Source organism: Acanthisitta chloris, unplaced genomic scaffold (assembly GCF_000695815.1).
Source record: "Acanthisitta chloris isolate BGI_N310 unplaced genomic scaffold, ASM69581v1 scaffold26950, whole genome shotgun sequence".
In the NCBI taxonomy this organism is placed as follows: Eukaryota; Metazoa; Chordata; class Aves; order Passeriformes; family Acanthisittidae; genus Acanthisitta; species Acanthisitta chloris.
Window position 1 is genome coordinate 68751 of NW_008652642.1, and position 17479 is coordinate 86229.

The following is a 17479-nucleotide window of genomic DNA, read 5'->3' on the forward strand; positions in this document are numbered from 1 at the left end:
TCACCTGCAGTGCTCCCAGCCAGGCTGGGACAAGATCCCTATCCCGAGGCAGAACGTTCCTAATATCAACCATTCTTTTCCTACTATCAGCATTTGCTCAGCCTGTTGTTTCAAGCTTAGAGCTGCACTCACACAATGCCCTCAAAGCTCTGAGAATTTGAGTCAAACCATTCAAAATCTCCACCAGACACTTCATCTGAAAGCTGGATGAGGGGAAGCTAGACTTGGAATTCCAAGGAATGGCCTGAGAGACTGACATTAAACCCCAACTGCTGTTATCTAGTGCTGCCCTAGTCTTTTTTTCACCAAGTCAGACTCACAAAAGGTTTAGGTTGGAAGGACCTTAAAGCTCATCTAGTCCAGCATCTCCCACTGGGCCAGGCTGCTTCAAGCCCCATCCAACACTCACAGGGATGGGGCTGGTTTAAATACACAGCACACCCAGCAATTCTTCATGTTTCTGCATTTTTAACTTCGTACATTGCACACTGAGACTTGGGAGGCAAACAGGCAGCATTACATAAAAGGCAAATGGCAGTGGATATCCTGCATTACATCTGCTGCCAGGCAGTTGGTGAAGTTGTTCACAACTTGTCACAAAGTCACTATTTTTGGTCCCCAAGCCACTTTGGTATTCAGAACCATCTTTTTCTCTGTGCATCAGCAGATAAAACTGCAGCATAATTACAATTAGCAATGACATTTGTGGACAATTGCTTAGCCACAAACACAAACACATGCAGGTAGGTATTAGATGACAGCATCTGCATGGGCAAACAAGAGTCATGTGCCAGCAGACATCACATCTGCCTTGATTAACAACCAGGAAACATCTGCACATGTTAGTGAAAATAGTATTAAAGATCTGTTTGGTTTGAGAACTGGAACTGCTTTGGCAGAACATGTGAAGCATTTGTACCACACTGCAGGAACTGCAGACAGTGCCTTCCTCTGCAAAGCTAAAAACCAGCCTGGGTATCCTTTGCAGCTCCCATGGCTGTTATTCAGAGACATTGATATCCAAGGAAACACGTGTGATCCCAGCCCAGCTTGGCTGCATGGCTCTTGCAGGAGCAGGAACTCAACCAAGTACTCTCTGATCAGAATTCTTGCAGCACTAGAGCTGCAAGGAGACTGCAAAGTCCTCCCACTTGGGCTTTAAATGCAGTCCCAGTTATACTCCCCAGGTTTCCAAGGAACAGAGTTACTCAGGAAAGCATCATTCCAGTTTAAAAGTGCACACGTGTTCCAGTTTGCTTCGCAGAAGGCTTGACAAGGTACTTCCCACCCCAGACAAGCCCTGGTGGTTCTCCCTCCCAAGGTGGAATTCAAGACACTCTTGATGTAAGGAGCTGGAAAAGAGGGTTACCAAGTCCTGGAATTGTGACTGCTGAGCACACTGGAGGTGTAAAACGTCCCTGAAAGTGCTGCTGGAATCGCTGACATCTCACTGATGGCCACTCTCCTCTATTTTGGTAGAAGTTACATGGAGAAAGTTAGCAGGATTAGGTCTTACTCTCCCTCTGCCCTTTGTGCCAGTAGTTCAATCAGATACATTGGCTTTTCTTTCCACACTGTTAAATCCCAAATCCCTGCTAACCTCCCTGCCAAGTTCTCTTGGTGGCCCTGCCTGGCACTGGGAAAGCCCTAAAGCAAACATTCCCAAAGGTCTTTGGAGAGATTACACAGAGCTGAAAAAGGTCTCACTCTATTCCCCAAGTTCAGTTTCCTGTCTCTAGAAGTGCTTTGTCACCTAAAGCAGCCCAGAAAAGGCAGCAAGAACTTAAGGTTTAAGTAAGAGAATATTAGAAAATTTAGTCATTAGAGCAAAAGAGCAGAACGAAAGGAAAAAATCCCCAAAAGGAAACAGGCAAATAACCCCCTACACCTCTATCCCTCAACACCAGATAACAAGCTCAACACAAGCACAGCATAAGCTTGAGTTTGACTTGCTGTAAGCAAGGCAGTAATTACTGTTAGAGGTGCAGTCAGAGTTCTCAGCACTAAGAGCCCATTTCTGTGTGTTCACATCCCAGGAACTTGCTGGGGAAACTCTTTTAAGATCAACAAACAGTACAGTATCAGCCAGAATGCTCATTCACATGGCAGGATTTCTCTTCCCCAGGGAACTGTATGATCCCTAAGATGCTGCTCTCTGGAGAGGGAATGATGCTGTGAATTTGCCATTTCACACACACCGATGGATTATTTCCATCTCTTGCATGGGAGTGCTCTTGGATTCAGGGATGTGAGTGTGCATCAGGAATTCCCAAAAAGAGCTCAGCTGTCAGCTCCTGCTGCAGACCTGTGGTACCCAATCACTGGGTGTTCACTGCTCCATGTTACCTGACAGGAACACTGTTCAACAGCCACAGCAAAGCTCAGTGCAAGCCTTCCACATTTTGCAGTTTCTATCCTGAATTTCAGGGTCCTCAAGGTGCCAGGAGATTACTAACATGCACAAGACAGGAAAAACAGTGCATGGAAGTAGAAACCCTCAGTCTGCTAGAGGACATCTGCCCTAAGCAGATCCCAGGCTTTCCCAGCAGTTGAAATGGTCTCTGCAGACAAAGGCTATTCTCAAGCTGCCAGACACAAGCTGCTGCTCTTCCTTTTCTTGCTGTTTAGAACAAATTCCATACAGTGCATGCATTCAGCTGCTTTCACTGCTGTGGGACAGGGAGGAACAGAGCACAGCTGTGTTTGCAGGAGAACAGACACATGTTGCAGCAGTCTGTCCTGCTGGGCGGTGTTTGCAGGAGAACAGACATGTTGCAGCAGTCTGTCCTGCTGGGCAGCCATACTCTCTTGGTTTCCCTAAGCAGTGCAGAGGTGTGTGCTACAAGGTGTGGCAGTATCCCCTGTGTACACCACAAGTGCAGTGAAAGTAGTGCAGGGGTGTGTGCTACAAGGTGTTGCAGATCCCCTGTGTACACCACAAGTGCAGTGGTTATATTCCCATCTGAGACCTTTCCCCTGTGACTGTGTGCAATGATATCTATCATGAGTAAAGGCCTCTTGAATTTACTCTTGTGGGGACACCAAGTGAGCTGGCAGAGGAAGTGATGTGTCACTTTCAGAGAGAGGGAACAAAACAAAACACATAAAAACAAGAGTACCTCTCACTTCTATAGTGGCGTTGGCTACAGGAGAGTTTGAAAATACAAACACGCACAAGTACTCCCCTGACTCTTCTGCTCTGGCCTTCAAAATCCTGCAGACAGGGAGAGAACACAGGAGCTGTGTAAGTATGGTGTTAGCAACCCCCACAAGCACATTGGAGTCTATTCCCCCCACCCCAGACCTTAAGCTTTCACTGAATTTCCCATTGATAACTCGAGATGTGTTGTTCAGATGTACATAAAGGACATTGTTTGCCTAGACAAAGTCTGGACACACAGTGCCAGTGTAGCTGGAGGAGTTGCATTTAGCTAGAAAGCCAAGAAGGAGCCCAACACCTGTTAACTGAGCAGTGCAGTTAGTTTGGTGCAAGCCCCACTCGAGCCACTGGCCAGGCCAAGAAGGTGTGCCCTGCCTGAGCACACACCGGGGCAGAGCCCTCCCCATCCCTCCCTCCCCTGACCAAAAACCTTCCTGCCTTTCTTTTTCATTGTTAAACCTGGAAGCACACGAAGCAAGCAGCATGCAGCTCCACAGCAACCCTGCAGAAGAGCACTGCAATCATTCAGTTACACATGGAAAGTGCTCAAGAGGCACATGGAAAAAGCTGCTCAGTTCAACACCACACTTGGACTTAAGTCTTTCCTGGGTTTACTTTCCAGAGCTGGTGGTGAAGGTCTGAAGTCAGTTATGAAGTTAATACATCTTTCAGATAAACAACAACAGAGTCACATTTTGATTACAGATTACCTTCAGGACAGGAAGAATGACCCTTTAGCATCATCAAACAGCAAAGCAAGAGCTGTGGTTTACCTGCAGGCAGCCAAGGCATTGCCAGGAGGTGAGCAGCACCCCTGAAGGTCAGTGCCTCATGGGGCTGCTGGAGAAAACACCCCCAGCTCTTCCCAGGCTCCTCCAGGATCTGCAGTGGTGAGGGCAGGCAGAGAACACCTGCCTGCCTCTAACTGCATTCAGCACCTTAAGAGTTAAATCATTGTGCTCTGACCACTGCATTTTTATCCTCTACAGTCAATGCTTAGAAGTAAGGGAAGAGAGTAAGACACAATTCTTCAGCTCTCCCCAGGCTGCTGTGTGACATGACACACTACCACAGTGGACTGGGCTATTATTACCATCAATCATTAAACAACTGTAAACTGATAGAGCTGCAGAGTTTTAAAGACAGTCAAAGGGCTTGAAACAAGTTTGTTTAGCCAACAGCTTCCTCCAGACAGTTGTGTTCCAGCAAGAGCAGCTACATAGAGTCTGAATGAAGAGTTAGATGATGTATTCAATTCCCAGTGTTGCAAGAAGCAGGATTTTTTTTAAAGGAAGTAGTTTAACCTGTGCATTCTGAAGCTTTCTGGATGGCAAACAGCACTGAACTTCAAGTACTACCCACATTTTATAGCAAACCAACATGTTTATGACTGAAAAACCAAAAGCCTGCAAGTTTTTTAATGAAAATAAATAGGCAACAAAAGATTAACCAATCCTGAAAATAGATGGTGGAGTTAAATACCCTCTTTTAACCACAGCTGTGTTGATGTTGCTTGCCTGGATCCTCAGTGACAATTTGGTATTTCTAGATTTAAAAAGGAACCAAATCACAGTAGAAGTTAAGGAGCAGATCGAATGCAACAACCAAATGCCACAGGAAGCCTGAAACCCCAACAGACAGCAACATAGCTTAGAGTGATCAGGAATTCAAGATCTGCTTTGCAAATACAAATCCAATGACTCCTCCAGCTGTCCCTGGGATTGCAGCAGGTTCCAGCAACCCCTCCATCCCCTGGGAACAATGGGAATTCCTTCTTCTCCAGAAAGTTCAAACTGAAGCCAAGCTTAATTCTTCCTTTACAGGGGAATTTAGAAGGAGAAATCCACCCTAGCTTGGAACAGATTACAGAGTCAGCCTCAAAGCTTAGTTTCCTGGATAATAATGTGCAATTTTCAGTGACCTTGACACAAAGTACTTATTGGCCCACTCAAGTTGGTGCTTTTGGGCAAAACTGCTCATCAAGTTAATTGCTACATAAGAAAGCAAAGCCTTGAAGGTTCAGACCTAGTGTTAAACATTGCACTGAGGAAGTAACAGGATGTGATTAGGGCACTGAATGAGACTTTTTTTAACTGCTAAATTAAAGAGATAATGCAAAGTGAGCTAAAGAGGAAAACAAAAGGAAAAGCTTAAACAAACCCTTACTGGAATCAAACAGAACCTCCACAACCCTGTGGATGAAAGGATGCTTTGCTAAGGTAAAGAAAACCTTGAACATTTCTTAACCCTGTGCCTGTAAGCAACATTAGGGTGGTAAAGAGACACCTCAAACAGAAAATAAGCAACCAAGTTGCTTAGCTGAGACTGAGCTATCACTAGTGGTTAAAACATTCCTTAAGTGCTCCTCATCTTGGCTTAACACTGAAATGAAAGTTGTTTTTGCTGCCCATGCTGGCATCAAGGGAAGAAAATGGATGAAAAGCAAAAACAATGCAAGAAAATGACATACATAGAACAGATGTCCGAGGGTTATCACTGAGGGAGCTTAGTGTGCTCTCATCAACACGGGGGCAACCAAGTCCATATTCCTGAAGAATATGGAAACCCTCAAAGGATCTCTGCTCCATGCAAGCTACAGTGAAAGGAGAGAGGTGGCTGTGCAGGTTCCGTTCTCACACCCTTGGGTGGAAGGGATGCATAGAGCCAGAGGAACAGATCAATGCTGAGAACATGGATGCACAGACAAATCAAAGCACAAGTGACACCTGTACTGGTCTAATCAAGAGTTGGGGTCTTTTCACAGCAGTGACCTGACAGCTTGTCAGTAACAACTCAGAGATTCCTATCTTTCATCTCCCAAGGCCAGGAAATTCCTAAAGCAGCCCATTCCAGCAGTGATTTGTGTGCTGCTTTTCCCTGCACAGTAAAGACACACAGCAGCAGATCCATCTTCATGTAGACATGAGCAGAATAGAGAACACACAGGGGAAAACAAAACATGACTATGTGTCTGTGCCTATGTCCACACATCACATGTTCCTTAAAGAAAAACTAAATGAGTTCAGAGTGCAAAATGTCAAATCACTTAGAGTTTAGATCCCCTGGAACCCAACACCTCCATAGTCATAGGTCTACCAGGTTTGTGGTTCTCCAGTGGAACATGAAGATTATTCTGAAGAGACTTACTTGTATTCTGTAGTGTTTGAGGTTTTCCTGGTGCCTGGGATCTCCTCTCCATTCTTCACCCAGTAGCTGGCAGAGAGGGGGCTGGGGCTGGTGGTGAGGTTGCACTGCAATGTGACGGCCACCCCGGTCACGTGAAGGACTACATCCTCACTGGCATTGATCCTGGGCTCTGAAACAAAGGACACACTAAATAGCAACTCATCTTCCCTGGCAACTGTGTCACACTAATCTAAGATCCAAAGGGGAATCGGGAAGGGAAAAGACTACACAAGGAATGTCACTGCACTAGTTTGGGAGACACCAAGAAAGCCACAATAAAACAGCTGACCACTAGTGATGGCAACACCTTACAGATCAGCACTCCTGTATGGAAAAAAGAGAATGATTTAGATTGGTCATTTCAATAGTCACAGCACTACAGGTTTCTATGTAACACCACTATCACTTTTGACACGTTACTGACCACAACATGGGCAAACACATGTCCTGTCACACAAGAGATCAGCCAGTCCTCCAGAAGCTGCTTTCTGGCTGCTACTTGATTCCTCTACTTTGAGGTTTCAAACAAACCCATTTGCTATACAGAACACCCCTCAAAGTTGGACCTCTGAATAGTATTCCTGGATTTCCCCCTGCAAAAGGACTAATATCTCCCTATGGAAAACAGCTTGTGTACATAAGATATTTCAAAGGGCCCAACTTGTGTGAAGTGTGAAATTGGGGTGAACACCCAGTGTGGGTCAGGCACGAGTCTGATGGACAATGGCTGAAAGCAGACCCTAGTGCCTGACAACAAAGAGAATATACAGCATGTGCAAATGAGAGAAGGACCTACTTTGTTTCTAAAGCAACCTTAAATATAAACAGAAGAAAAACGTGAGCCTCAGTGCACAGCCAGACCCCAGGAGCTAGCACTGTGCTGGCTGCTGCAGGAACTGAACCCAGGCTGCTTCACATCATAGTCTTACCTGGTAATGGCAAATTCCCAAGCTTTTTTAGGGGCAAGCCTTTCAGAAGTGATAGGACTAGGATGAGGGCACTGTCCTTACACTGGATAACCACACTGGCTTAAGATCATGCAGGTGGCTGTTGCTCTCTAACAAACACAGCTGAGGAATTTTTAGTATAGTCAGAGACAAGTTTCTTCCCAAACTTGGAAAACAGGTCTCATGGCTCATATCTGGTTTCAAGTATTCTGTCAAAACCCTCTACTGCAGGATGACAGGGCTTAAAACAAATTAAGAATTCTTGCTATTAATCTTCAAAAAAATACCTACACTTAGTAGTGGCTCTAGTTTCAGCTTGAACTAGAGGCCACTCCTACGGCACCCTGTGCTGCCTAAGTGCTGCTGTGTGTCCTCAGCCTTGGATGACTTTCCTTTAAAGGGACAGTGAATTCCAAGAGCTGCTCATTTCTCCAACCAGGCCCAGGCAGCACCAAGCCCCCTGGCTGCAAGGGCTGTGACCCTGTCATGCTCAGCAGCAGAGGGCAGGGGGTGAGGACCTCAGTTAGCAATGAACATCCTCATCATTTCTGCAAGTCACCAAAGGAGTTTTAATCCTGTAAACTTTGTTATGCCTTGTGGTAACGATTTGGAATATAAATTTAGTCATACCCATGTAGTCTTTCGGCTATTCATCTGCAAAGCCCTTGGAATGCAAGTTATGAAGCAGAAGGAGGGGAATGGAAAAGCCCAGTTGTGTCAGGAACGTTGCAGTTTCCACACTTAAAATGTTCCTCTGTCCTACAGTACAGTCCATAAATTCTTGCCCAGAGAGGCAGGGAGAAAAAGTATCTACCTATTAATATCCTGGTGAAGCATTCCAGTCCTGTGTATTCTTCCCCTTTTCTCCAGCAGACTGGACAGTCCTTTCCATAGCTGTTTAAACCTAGGACTCTTAATTGCAGCAGCAGTGACAGATACAGTAACAGAGGGTTTGGACATTTGATTATCATCACACATTTTTAACTGTATTTCTGCCTCATTTCTCCCATGCTGGGACTTTTATCCATGCAAGGATCTGTTTGGGTCCCAGAGGGTATAAAAGTGTTGTTTCACAGCCATATTATGTACCATCACTGGAATGCTCTGTGTGCTTTTCCATCCCCAGCCAAAAGCTCATGTGCATTCTCAGGAAAATACTAAGAGGGCTCTGGAAATACTGTTAGCAATGTGTTTGAAACAGTAATTCAGTTTTAGTTTAGGAAAGTTAAAGGCAACTGCAGTTTCATTTACATCTTTACCTGCATTTATGTTACACCTTTGTACGTTTAGTAAAAAATAATCAGGCAATACTAACCAGATTTCATTCCATAAGACAAACTGTAACTGGAATGCTACTGGGACAGCAACATCCAAAGAAGGATGTTCACCTACAAAAAGTCACTTCACACATCACTTTAAACTGCCCATTTTAGGTAAGATTAACTTTTAGTGTTCAAAACCCAAGCAAAGCAACTAGAAAAACCCAATAAGTGGAATTCTGGTTCCAAATCAGGAATGAGACAGAAGCCAGATGCTAGTTCTTTGGTGCCAAATGTTAAAAATCCAGCACCACTTGATCCCTCTGCACTTGAGTTCTGGTGTTTGGGACAAGCTGTGATTCAAAGGACAGGGACAGAGATTGTGCTCTTGGAGACATTGAACATTCCCTTCCAGTGATGCTGGCGTCAAATCAGGGTGGCAGCCAAGTGGGCACTGGAAACTGCAAGGCTGTTTGGTCAGAAAATGCCCATTTCAAAGCCAAATTGTGCTCAGGCACACAACACAGCAGCTGAGACATTTGGGGCAGGTTCAGATAAGATGGTCTCCACCTTCCAGGGACGGCCTGGAAACCTTCTCCACCCTTATCTCCATTTCCCCCACGGTCAGGCAGCAGGTGCGTGTCCACGGGGGCTGTTTCCCAAGCAGTAGCAGGTCAGATCTCTTAACATACACAATATTACAGAGTAAAAGCAGCAAAGTATTTGATTCAACATTTCCCCCACCATGAGGAAAACACAAAATCAGAATTATCCCAGGCACAAGGCACTTGGCAAAGAAGTCACAACACACACTGTCGAGTTAGAAGAGCCAGATGCAACAAGCCCATGTTAACTGGGGAGGAAGAACAAAGGTTAAACTTCAGTCCCCGGAGCAGGTTAGTATCAACGGCCTGAGAGAGGAAAAAACCCACTTTCCATATGGAGACATCTTCACAGCAACTCGTTCCCAAAGGTTGACTTTGCATATGAAAAGGATTTTGTCCCTCAGGAGGTCACCACAGCTGAGTGGACACAGCAAGAGGAGCACAGGACCACCACTGACTAGTCACACAACAGGAAACCTAGAGGTCTGAACAGGGCAGAGGGGACTTCCAGGAGACATTACTTCCTCGAAGACAAATGTTTTGGCTTTGTCTTTAGGCAGTATCATTTCCTAAAAGGACAGGCTCTTGCCTCTGTAGGTCATGCAAGCAATCCGAGTCCTTTGGGACCTCAAAGGACAGAGGAGGAATCAAGCACTAGGACTGAAAGCTGAGCAGGTTTCAGATAACGACCCAATGCCACTTAAAAATTTAAGTCAATTCACATCATTGGGTTCACTGTCTATTTTTCCAAATACATCAATGCTGTTTCCATTTTCCAGAGGGAAGGTCTCTGATCCAGCAGTGCTGACTGCAGCACCATGGTTTAGGGACAGTTTTGGCTTGGGTTTTTTAAGACATCCAAATATGTAACTGAGGCATAATTACAGATTTGACATTTTTGTACCCAGACGAAACTCCAAGTGGTGCATAAAAGGTTTATTCATGCACAGAGCACAAGAGAATACAGCACCTATGCCCTGGTCTTTGTCATCTTAGGACACTGAGAAATCACCCAGAAAGCAAATTCTCCTGTACCTCCACATTGCAGATTTAATTCCCTCTGTCTGTAACTCTTTACACATTTGCTTCACTGTCAGCAAACACAAGAGTTTTCCATCTTTCCCAAAATAAACCAGGGTCCTTCTCCACTGACTCTGACCATATTGATTCCCAAACTCGTCTTGGCCTGCCTTAAAGGCAGAAAAGCCTTGTAACAACAAAGAACAAAAAGCAATTCTGGACCAATCATAGCCTCTGCTTTTGAGAGCTTTGCTGCTGCCAAAAGTCACCTCCTCGGATGAAAGCCCTTTATCTGGAGCTATTAGTTCTGTGCTGGGGGAGGACGTTCCCCCCTCCCCTTTCACAGCCTGGGTGAGGAATAGCTGCATCACTTCAGTGCTGCTGCATCAGAGAACTCATCAGGAACATGCTGCTGTTCAGGAAGGAAAAGAAACACCACGACTTCATGGAAAAATCTAAACATTAAAGGTCACGTGTAACTGAAAGGGAAGGATTTATACAGAAGTATATATGCAACCAAGACCACGTGAGAAGGCATTCAGAGAAATTCCAAGAGAACAGAAGAAATCAAAATAAAACGGTTAGACCTGGGAAGGAACACAGAAATCAAATATAAAGGCACTCATGGAGAAGTCAGGGAGGCTGGAAACCTACTACAGAGTTAAAGGGGTAGGGAACAAACACAGATCCAACACTGGGCTCGTTTTCACACAGAAGCTCTAAACACACATCTACAGATTTTCCCAAGTCCTTTGATCCTAAGGAGAAGAGACACAGATGGCAGACAAGGTCAGCACTACAGGTGGAGCAGCAGGTTCAGCACAGGACAGGGTGGCAGAGGGTTTGGGTAACAGGGGAAGGGTCACTAGACTGCCTCTAGGGACTACAGTGCCACTACTGTGGGTGCCGGACTCACTCTGCAGGACGCTTATAGTAGCCTGGGCTCGAATCCACGTTATGGAGGGATTTTGCCTCAAGTCATTCCTCCTGGGATCGTTGCTGGCCCTGCACTCGTAAGTCCCAGAGTCTTCCAAGGTAAGGCGGGTTATTCTCAGCACACTCACCCCATTGGCCCCGTAGGCAGTGTTAATGGTGACACGGCGCTTCCGAGCGCCATCCCACAGCTGTTTGAAAGACTCAGCCCGGTTGACTTCAGCATACCACCACTGGATCTCTGGAGTGGGGTTCCCAACCACATCACAGTACAGTTCAAAGGCGTCCCCCGTGAGCTTAGTTTCTGACATGGGCGACTTGACAAACCCAGCTAGAGGGAGGGGCAGCAGAAACGCAGTGACAGAGCGGCAGAAAACAAAAGAGCTTATACACAACAAAGCAATGAGGTGCAGAAAACAGAGTTAGAGAAGACATCAGCATCTACAACAACACAACTTTCATAGAGAACCACAACATGGAGCTCTGGTGGATGGAGGTTGATAGCTGGAGGGCAGTATTCCCGGGAGGCATGTGTGCTCATCCTTGCTGCTCAGGAGGATCCATCCGTGCCAGCAGGACCTGCACACCAGCCAGGAGGTATCTCCGGGCAGACTGATGGGTGTTCAGGCCTTTTTCAATTGTGTGAACCTTGTAACTGGCCATGGTTAAGTGTGTGTGGCCAAGTGTCTGTTCTCTGAAGAGGTTTCTTTACTTGACTTATTTACAGAGGCAAAAGGGGTAAAACCCTAACCTTGGGCCAATGGTGAGCTCTGCTTTGACCTTCTCTTCCAGCTATTTGGGACTTCTGTAGCAGGGAATTCCCCAAGATACAAGTGCCCTATTTTCCTGAAGTAGCTGGATCACCCCAGCTCCAGGAGAGTCACAACTTTCTAAGATAAAGGGAAATTCAGTGGTATAAACACACACCGGCCAAAAGATTGTCTTGGTAGGAAACACAAAGGTACTTCCCCAGCTCACCCCATTTGTGCCCTGTGAAATGATGCCGTGCTGACATCAGTCATCAGCCCAAAATGTCCTTATTATGGCATCAAATCCTTCAATACTTACCAGCTCAGAGCTACGTTTAAGAGCACAGACACACTAAATTGTCCTTCAATCCTATTTTCAAAGATATCTACTGAGAACAGTGTTGCCTTAAAGCCAGTCCCTTCCCCCCATGCCCCTCCTAAAACTGGAAGATTAGAATGCAGCTGGCCAGACAGATTATGCACAAAACCTGTGGTGTGCTGTCCCCCCCCGGGCAGCAGGACTTCTCCTCAGTGAGCAGAGTTAGTGCCACACAGCTGATCAAACTTGGATTGTTCCATCCCTCTCCTCAAATTCATGGCTTATTTAAAGACAAGTCAATGGGTTTTAGAAAATGGAAACGTGGACTTAGAGCCTCAGAAAAACGTTTGGTGTGTGCTTATTAAATGGCATTTCCCACCCCTGCATCCTCTGAGCATTCCTGAACCAGTGAAACCAGCAGCTGTGTACTGAAAGACAATCACAGGGGAAGTTTGCACCACAGATGTATCACTACAGAACCATTTGGGCAAGAAGAAAAGCCCAAGAGATCCTACAGCACACACAGAAAGTGTTCCCTGCTGGCACAGTCCTGCTTGAAGAGCAACTGTGCTATAGCTGCAAGTAACAGCTACAAGAACAAATGCTCAAAAATAAAATCCATTAACCTCAGAAACTGTTCCCATTCTGAACTCATGTGACAAGGACTCTCCAGCCTTGCACTGAGGAGCTGAAGGAGGTGAGCTCTGCACTCAGAAATCCTACAGTGACTAATGCACTGCTGCAGGGACAGAGGAAAAGTCATTGCACTACCAGTGCCCTAATTCCCAGCAGTTACACCCTGCACTGGGACCAGCACTGCTGTTCTGGAGGTTAGCAAGGATCACTCTGCTCTCACACCCTGCCTGGGGGACTGCAGCAGATTGGGCTGTGATCCTGCCCTGCTGGCCTGGCCCCATTTCATGGGATGCTGAAGGAGGAATACTATTCCCACCGTGGTGTAACTCAAGCAGTGACCTATCTCCGCGTGGTTTCCTGCACACAACAGGCAAATGCAGCAGCACAGGCCAAGCTCCTTGCCACATCCTCGTGCTCTCTCCTAGATTACAGCTTTTTTCCCTACCTTCCACCTGAAATTCCACTCTCAGCAGTTTAGGGAAGCCTGCTGGGAAAGCAATCCCCCTTCCCCAGGTTCCTAGCTTCCACCGCTGCCCAGAGGTGATGAACTCTCCCAGTGAGCAAGACACCCTTGAAGTCAAAAGCCAAATGACCCCAATCCTGAAAGCTGCAATTCAATCCTATTTTTCCAGCTGTCCTGGCTGCTAGGCAACCATTCCTGTGAGTGAGAAAGGTTTCCTGCCCAGCGTTTGTGGCAGGTGTGAAGGAGGGCAATGGTGTACTTCGGACTAACCATGAGCTGCACTGCTGCTGGGGCTATACAATACACATGTGACATGCAAGAGTCCTATAAATCCTCTTATTAAAAAAAGAGTAGCAGTAATTTGAATAAAAAGCTGTCAAAAGCTTTTGGGTTTGACTCTGCATTCGCTAAGCTGTTATTAGAACTTTTGCACAAAGCCTAAAAATCATGTAAAAAGATTAAACTGGACAACTGCATCAAAATGTCTCTTTAGCAAATATTCTCTGGGTTTAAGTTTTAAACCCTCCATTTCCAGCAGTTTCAAATCCTCTCAGCGAGACAATGTCTCAGATTATGATATATTTCCACGCAACACCATCTCCAGCCGAGTACCATGTCATCACCACAGATAACTCCACAATGGGCAAAGAGAAAACCAAACTGGATTTGGTGGTCCCCACAACCCATCAAGAGTCAAAAAAGAGATAAAAACGCTCTTCAAAAAGGTATTCCAGGTTAGAATCAAATCCGGGAAGGACAAAGAGCCTCCACATAAAAATTAATAAAACCTTTACATTACAAAGGGCAGTTTGGGGTTAATGTTTTGCATTTTCAGTCATTCAGAAACAGCAAAGGCAACACATCAAACAGCATCAGTAAGCTGAGGTGATGCTTCCAGCTATACTTCAGCTGCCAGAGGGCCATTGCCCATTAAGATATCCAGGCAGAAGCTGCAAAAAGAGCTGAAATCTGCCAGTACCAAGCAGACATGTTTTTTTTTAAAAAAAAAAAGAGAGAAAAAAGGCTAATTGTTACAGAGAATGCTCCCTACAACACAACAGGAGTCTGGAAACTGAAGTCCTCCTGCTTTTTGGCAGCTGTCAGTGATTTCCATAATTGTTCAAAAGCAAACAGAAAATGACACTGCACAGATTTCACTGCTTACATAAACGGCTTTCTGAGCTCAGCACTTGCCTTACTTGGTCTTCTCCAAGCACAGCACCCACTGCTTTGTTATTACACTGTGCTGCACGCAGGGACAGGAGCATCAAACCAACAAATAAACATCAAAATACAAACACATCGAGCCAAGATGTCACAGTTTTGTTGAAGTGATTATACTCTGTTTAAGATTTTGGAATTTACAGCTGACTCTTTACAAACTGTAGAACACAGTGGCTGCAGCTATCACTTTCAGCCCTGTACAGAGCAGCAAAGCAGAACTGAGGCCAACACTCAGCAGTTCCCAAAGGTCAGGGCCCTTGGGAGGGTGGAGAGAAGGGCAACAATCCATAGGTCATACCTGAAGATCAAACAGACCTATGAGAAGCAGCTGAAGAGCCCAAATGTGAAGTGAATCCTTAATGACAAATATAAAGGGAATAAGCACCTGCAAGTGCTTACACAAAAATATTGATAGAAAGTTTTGATACTGTAAAATTTGATTATGTTGACAGCTGTATTTTTTCCTTATAGCCATAAATGAATTATTCTGCTAGAGTGAGTATTCCTCATTGAAAGAAAAAGGTGTTTGAGGGGGAGGGTTCTTCAGGTTTTGGAGGTTTTTTAAGCTAATTGCTATCAGGAATAAAAGAAGGGAAAACCTACTGTTACATCTCCCTAACAATGGCTTTAACAAGTCTTCACTATATACCAGAATGCAAGAAAAATAACACAGGAGGTGTAGCTATTCAACTATGATGGCTTCAACCACTCTGTTTTTTCTTATTAATTGATGGTTTTCTGCCTGAAGGGCAGACTGAAGAACAAGTGCCAATAACATTAAGCCACTTCTGAAAGAGTTTGTTCATTGAACATTTGATCTCATCCACCAATTGTGTGGATAAAGATGTAGAAAGACTAATGTTCTAAAACCAGAGAAATATTTTAGTTTGCATACAGAACTCCACTGAAACCCAGCGGGCAGCAGAGTTCTGCAAATTTGCAAACTCTGTTAAAATGTGTGTTGTAGTGAAGGACCACTAAATCCAGGGGATTGGGGATGCAGCTGGGAGCTGTTCAAAGGGACAGTCCAGAACGACATACGCCGGAAGAGAAACATGTACAGCATGAGCCAGAGAGCTGGAAAAGCTCCATGTTAGACAAACAGAAGCACAGAAGGGGAGAGTGGACAAGAAGCCTAAAGATGTTGAGTTTAGAAGAATATAAAAGCTTAGCTTTCCTGCTCCTGGGTGACCCAAGCTCACTCTGGAGGCCTTAGCATGGACAGACACCTTCCCAGGGGAATTCCTCTGCTGCCAAGATTTCTGGGCTACCTGTTGGCCAGAGGTAAGTGAGGCCAAGCCCAGCTACATTCCAGCTTTGGCAGGGAAACTGCAGCTTTACATACCCAGCAATCCCCCTTACAACTGCAGCTATTCCACTCACTGCCAGGAGCCACACAACAGCTGGGAACAGAACACCTCTTGAAGGGATGCAGGTGGGAGAAGGAACAAGGCTTCTCCTCTTGCTGATGTGAGTAACTGTGGGATTCAGTGCAGCACAAACCAGGAATTGATACACGTTAGAGCACGTGGAAATACTGAACTGTGATCCTGACCACTCCTGAAGCCTGGAGGGCAGCTTGCGTGTGCCCTTGGCTGGAGCCCCCCTGGAGAGCTTCACACCACACTGCAGTGACCAAAGAGCTTCCCAACCTCCTCATCTGCTGGAATGAACACACAAAACAGGACCTTGAGAGACCAAACATTGCTGTGAAACATGCCAGCAGCAACCTACTAGTCCAGGAATATACAAAGCAGTACCTGACAGTCATCCCTGACTTGCAGGAATGATTGTGCTGTTGATTCAAGTATCCTTTAGCCACCCACATTCACTCAAGAGGCACTACGTTGCAAAAGAAGCAATGGCAATGGCACTGGAGGCAGTGCAGGGAGAATATTGGCTTCCCCAAATGAAGGCTGCTCTAAAGAAAGAGGGTTAAAAAAAAAAAGCTATGTTTTGTCTTAAGAAAACGTAGGGAAGTGTGAGCTGAGGAACTGCTAAACCAAGACAAACACCCAGGGTTAAACAAAATGCAGCTATTACAAAAAGCATTACCAATGCAGAACAAACTCAGTTAGCTCTTCTTTTACGGATATCAAGAATGAAGATTAAAGCTGAATTCAAGCACAAGACCATCAATGCCAAACAGCAAGGGGAGATGGTCTGAAAAAGAGTGTGCAGAAACCAGCACACAAGAAGCCATGAAGGCCAAGAGCTGTTTGCAGAGGTGCAAAGCAGGACACACACCAGAACATACAAAGGTGACCCAAATGAGGGAAAAGTAATGTATTTCCAAGGACATTTTCAACCACAAGGAATACAACTGTAACAAAGCAATTTTATGGTTGGGGGTGAAGCAGCACACATCTCCATCAAGCAAGATGATGCTCCTATCCCATCCTGATCCCACCTTTATCTTGTGGTGAATTCTACTTAACAATGAGGGAGAACACAGTACAAAGCTAGAGCAAAAATAAACATGATTTTCGGCATGACCCCACAATACACAGCTAAAATGTAACTGCTTAGGGACTGAAAGCTTTACCGAGGGTCTGTACTTACAAGGAAAACCATCATGGAAACAGCAAGAGGCTGATGTTCCCCATTTGTCCTCTTAGCTCACCACAAGTCTGTATTTCACTGCTTCTCCACTGCTCTCAGGTCTTTAGCACAGCTCTGGAGATTTTATTTCTGTGCACTGGTGAAAGCATTGCTGCAATTCCCCTTATTTATACACTGAATAAAGCACAGCTAAACTAGCCCTTCCTTTGCTTCCCTTTGGCTCTCAAAACCCATTTCAAAATTTCCTTATTAATGCAGTGCAATTCATCCTTGTAATCCCCTGCCTTCAGGAATGAAAAAAAAAAAAAAGCCAAATACCTTTGGTAAAGTGAAGTTCGGAACCTTCTGTAGACCAGCACAATCCATAATGCTCCTGGTGAGGTATCGACATGACTAACCTTTGGCACTGAAGCTCT

General features: G+C 45.3%; 1 protein-coding gene across 1 annotated transcript in view; it reads right to left on the minus strand.

Annotated features, from left to right (window-relative positions):
• The window catches only part of NPTN (neuroplastin), a gene marked incomplete at its 5' end in the record, with an annotated part of 24438 nt that extends 12944 nt beyond the window's left edge, over nucleotides 1–11494 (minus strand). Inside the window, 3 exons of the mRNA XM_009078079.1 lie at nucleotides 3120–3214; nucleotides 6308–6476; nucleotides 11094–11494. Of these exons, the coding sequence (XP_009076327.1) occupies nucleotides 3120–3214; nucleotides 6308–6476; nucleotides 11094–11494 (665 nt within the window). The remainder of the gene's footprint in view (nucleotides 1–3119; nucleotides 3215–6307; nucleotides 6477–11093) is intronic.
• Nucleotides 11495–17479: the final 5985 nt, after the last annotated feature.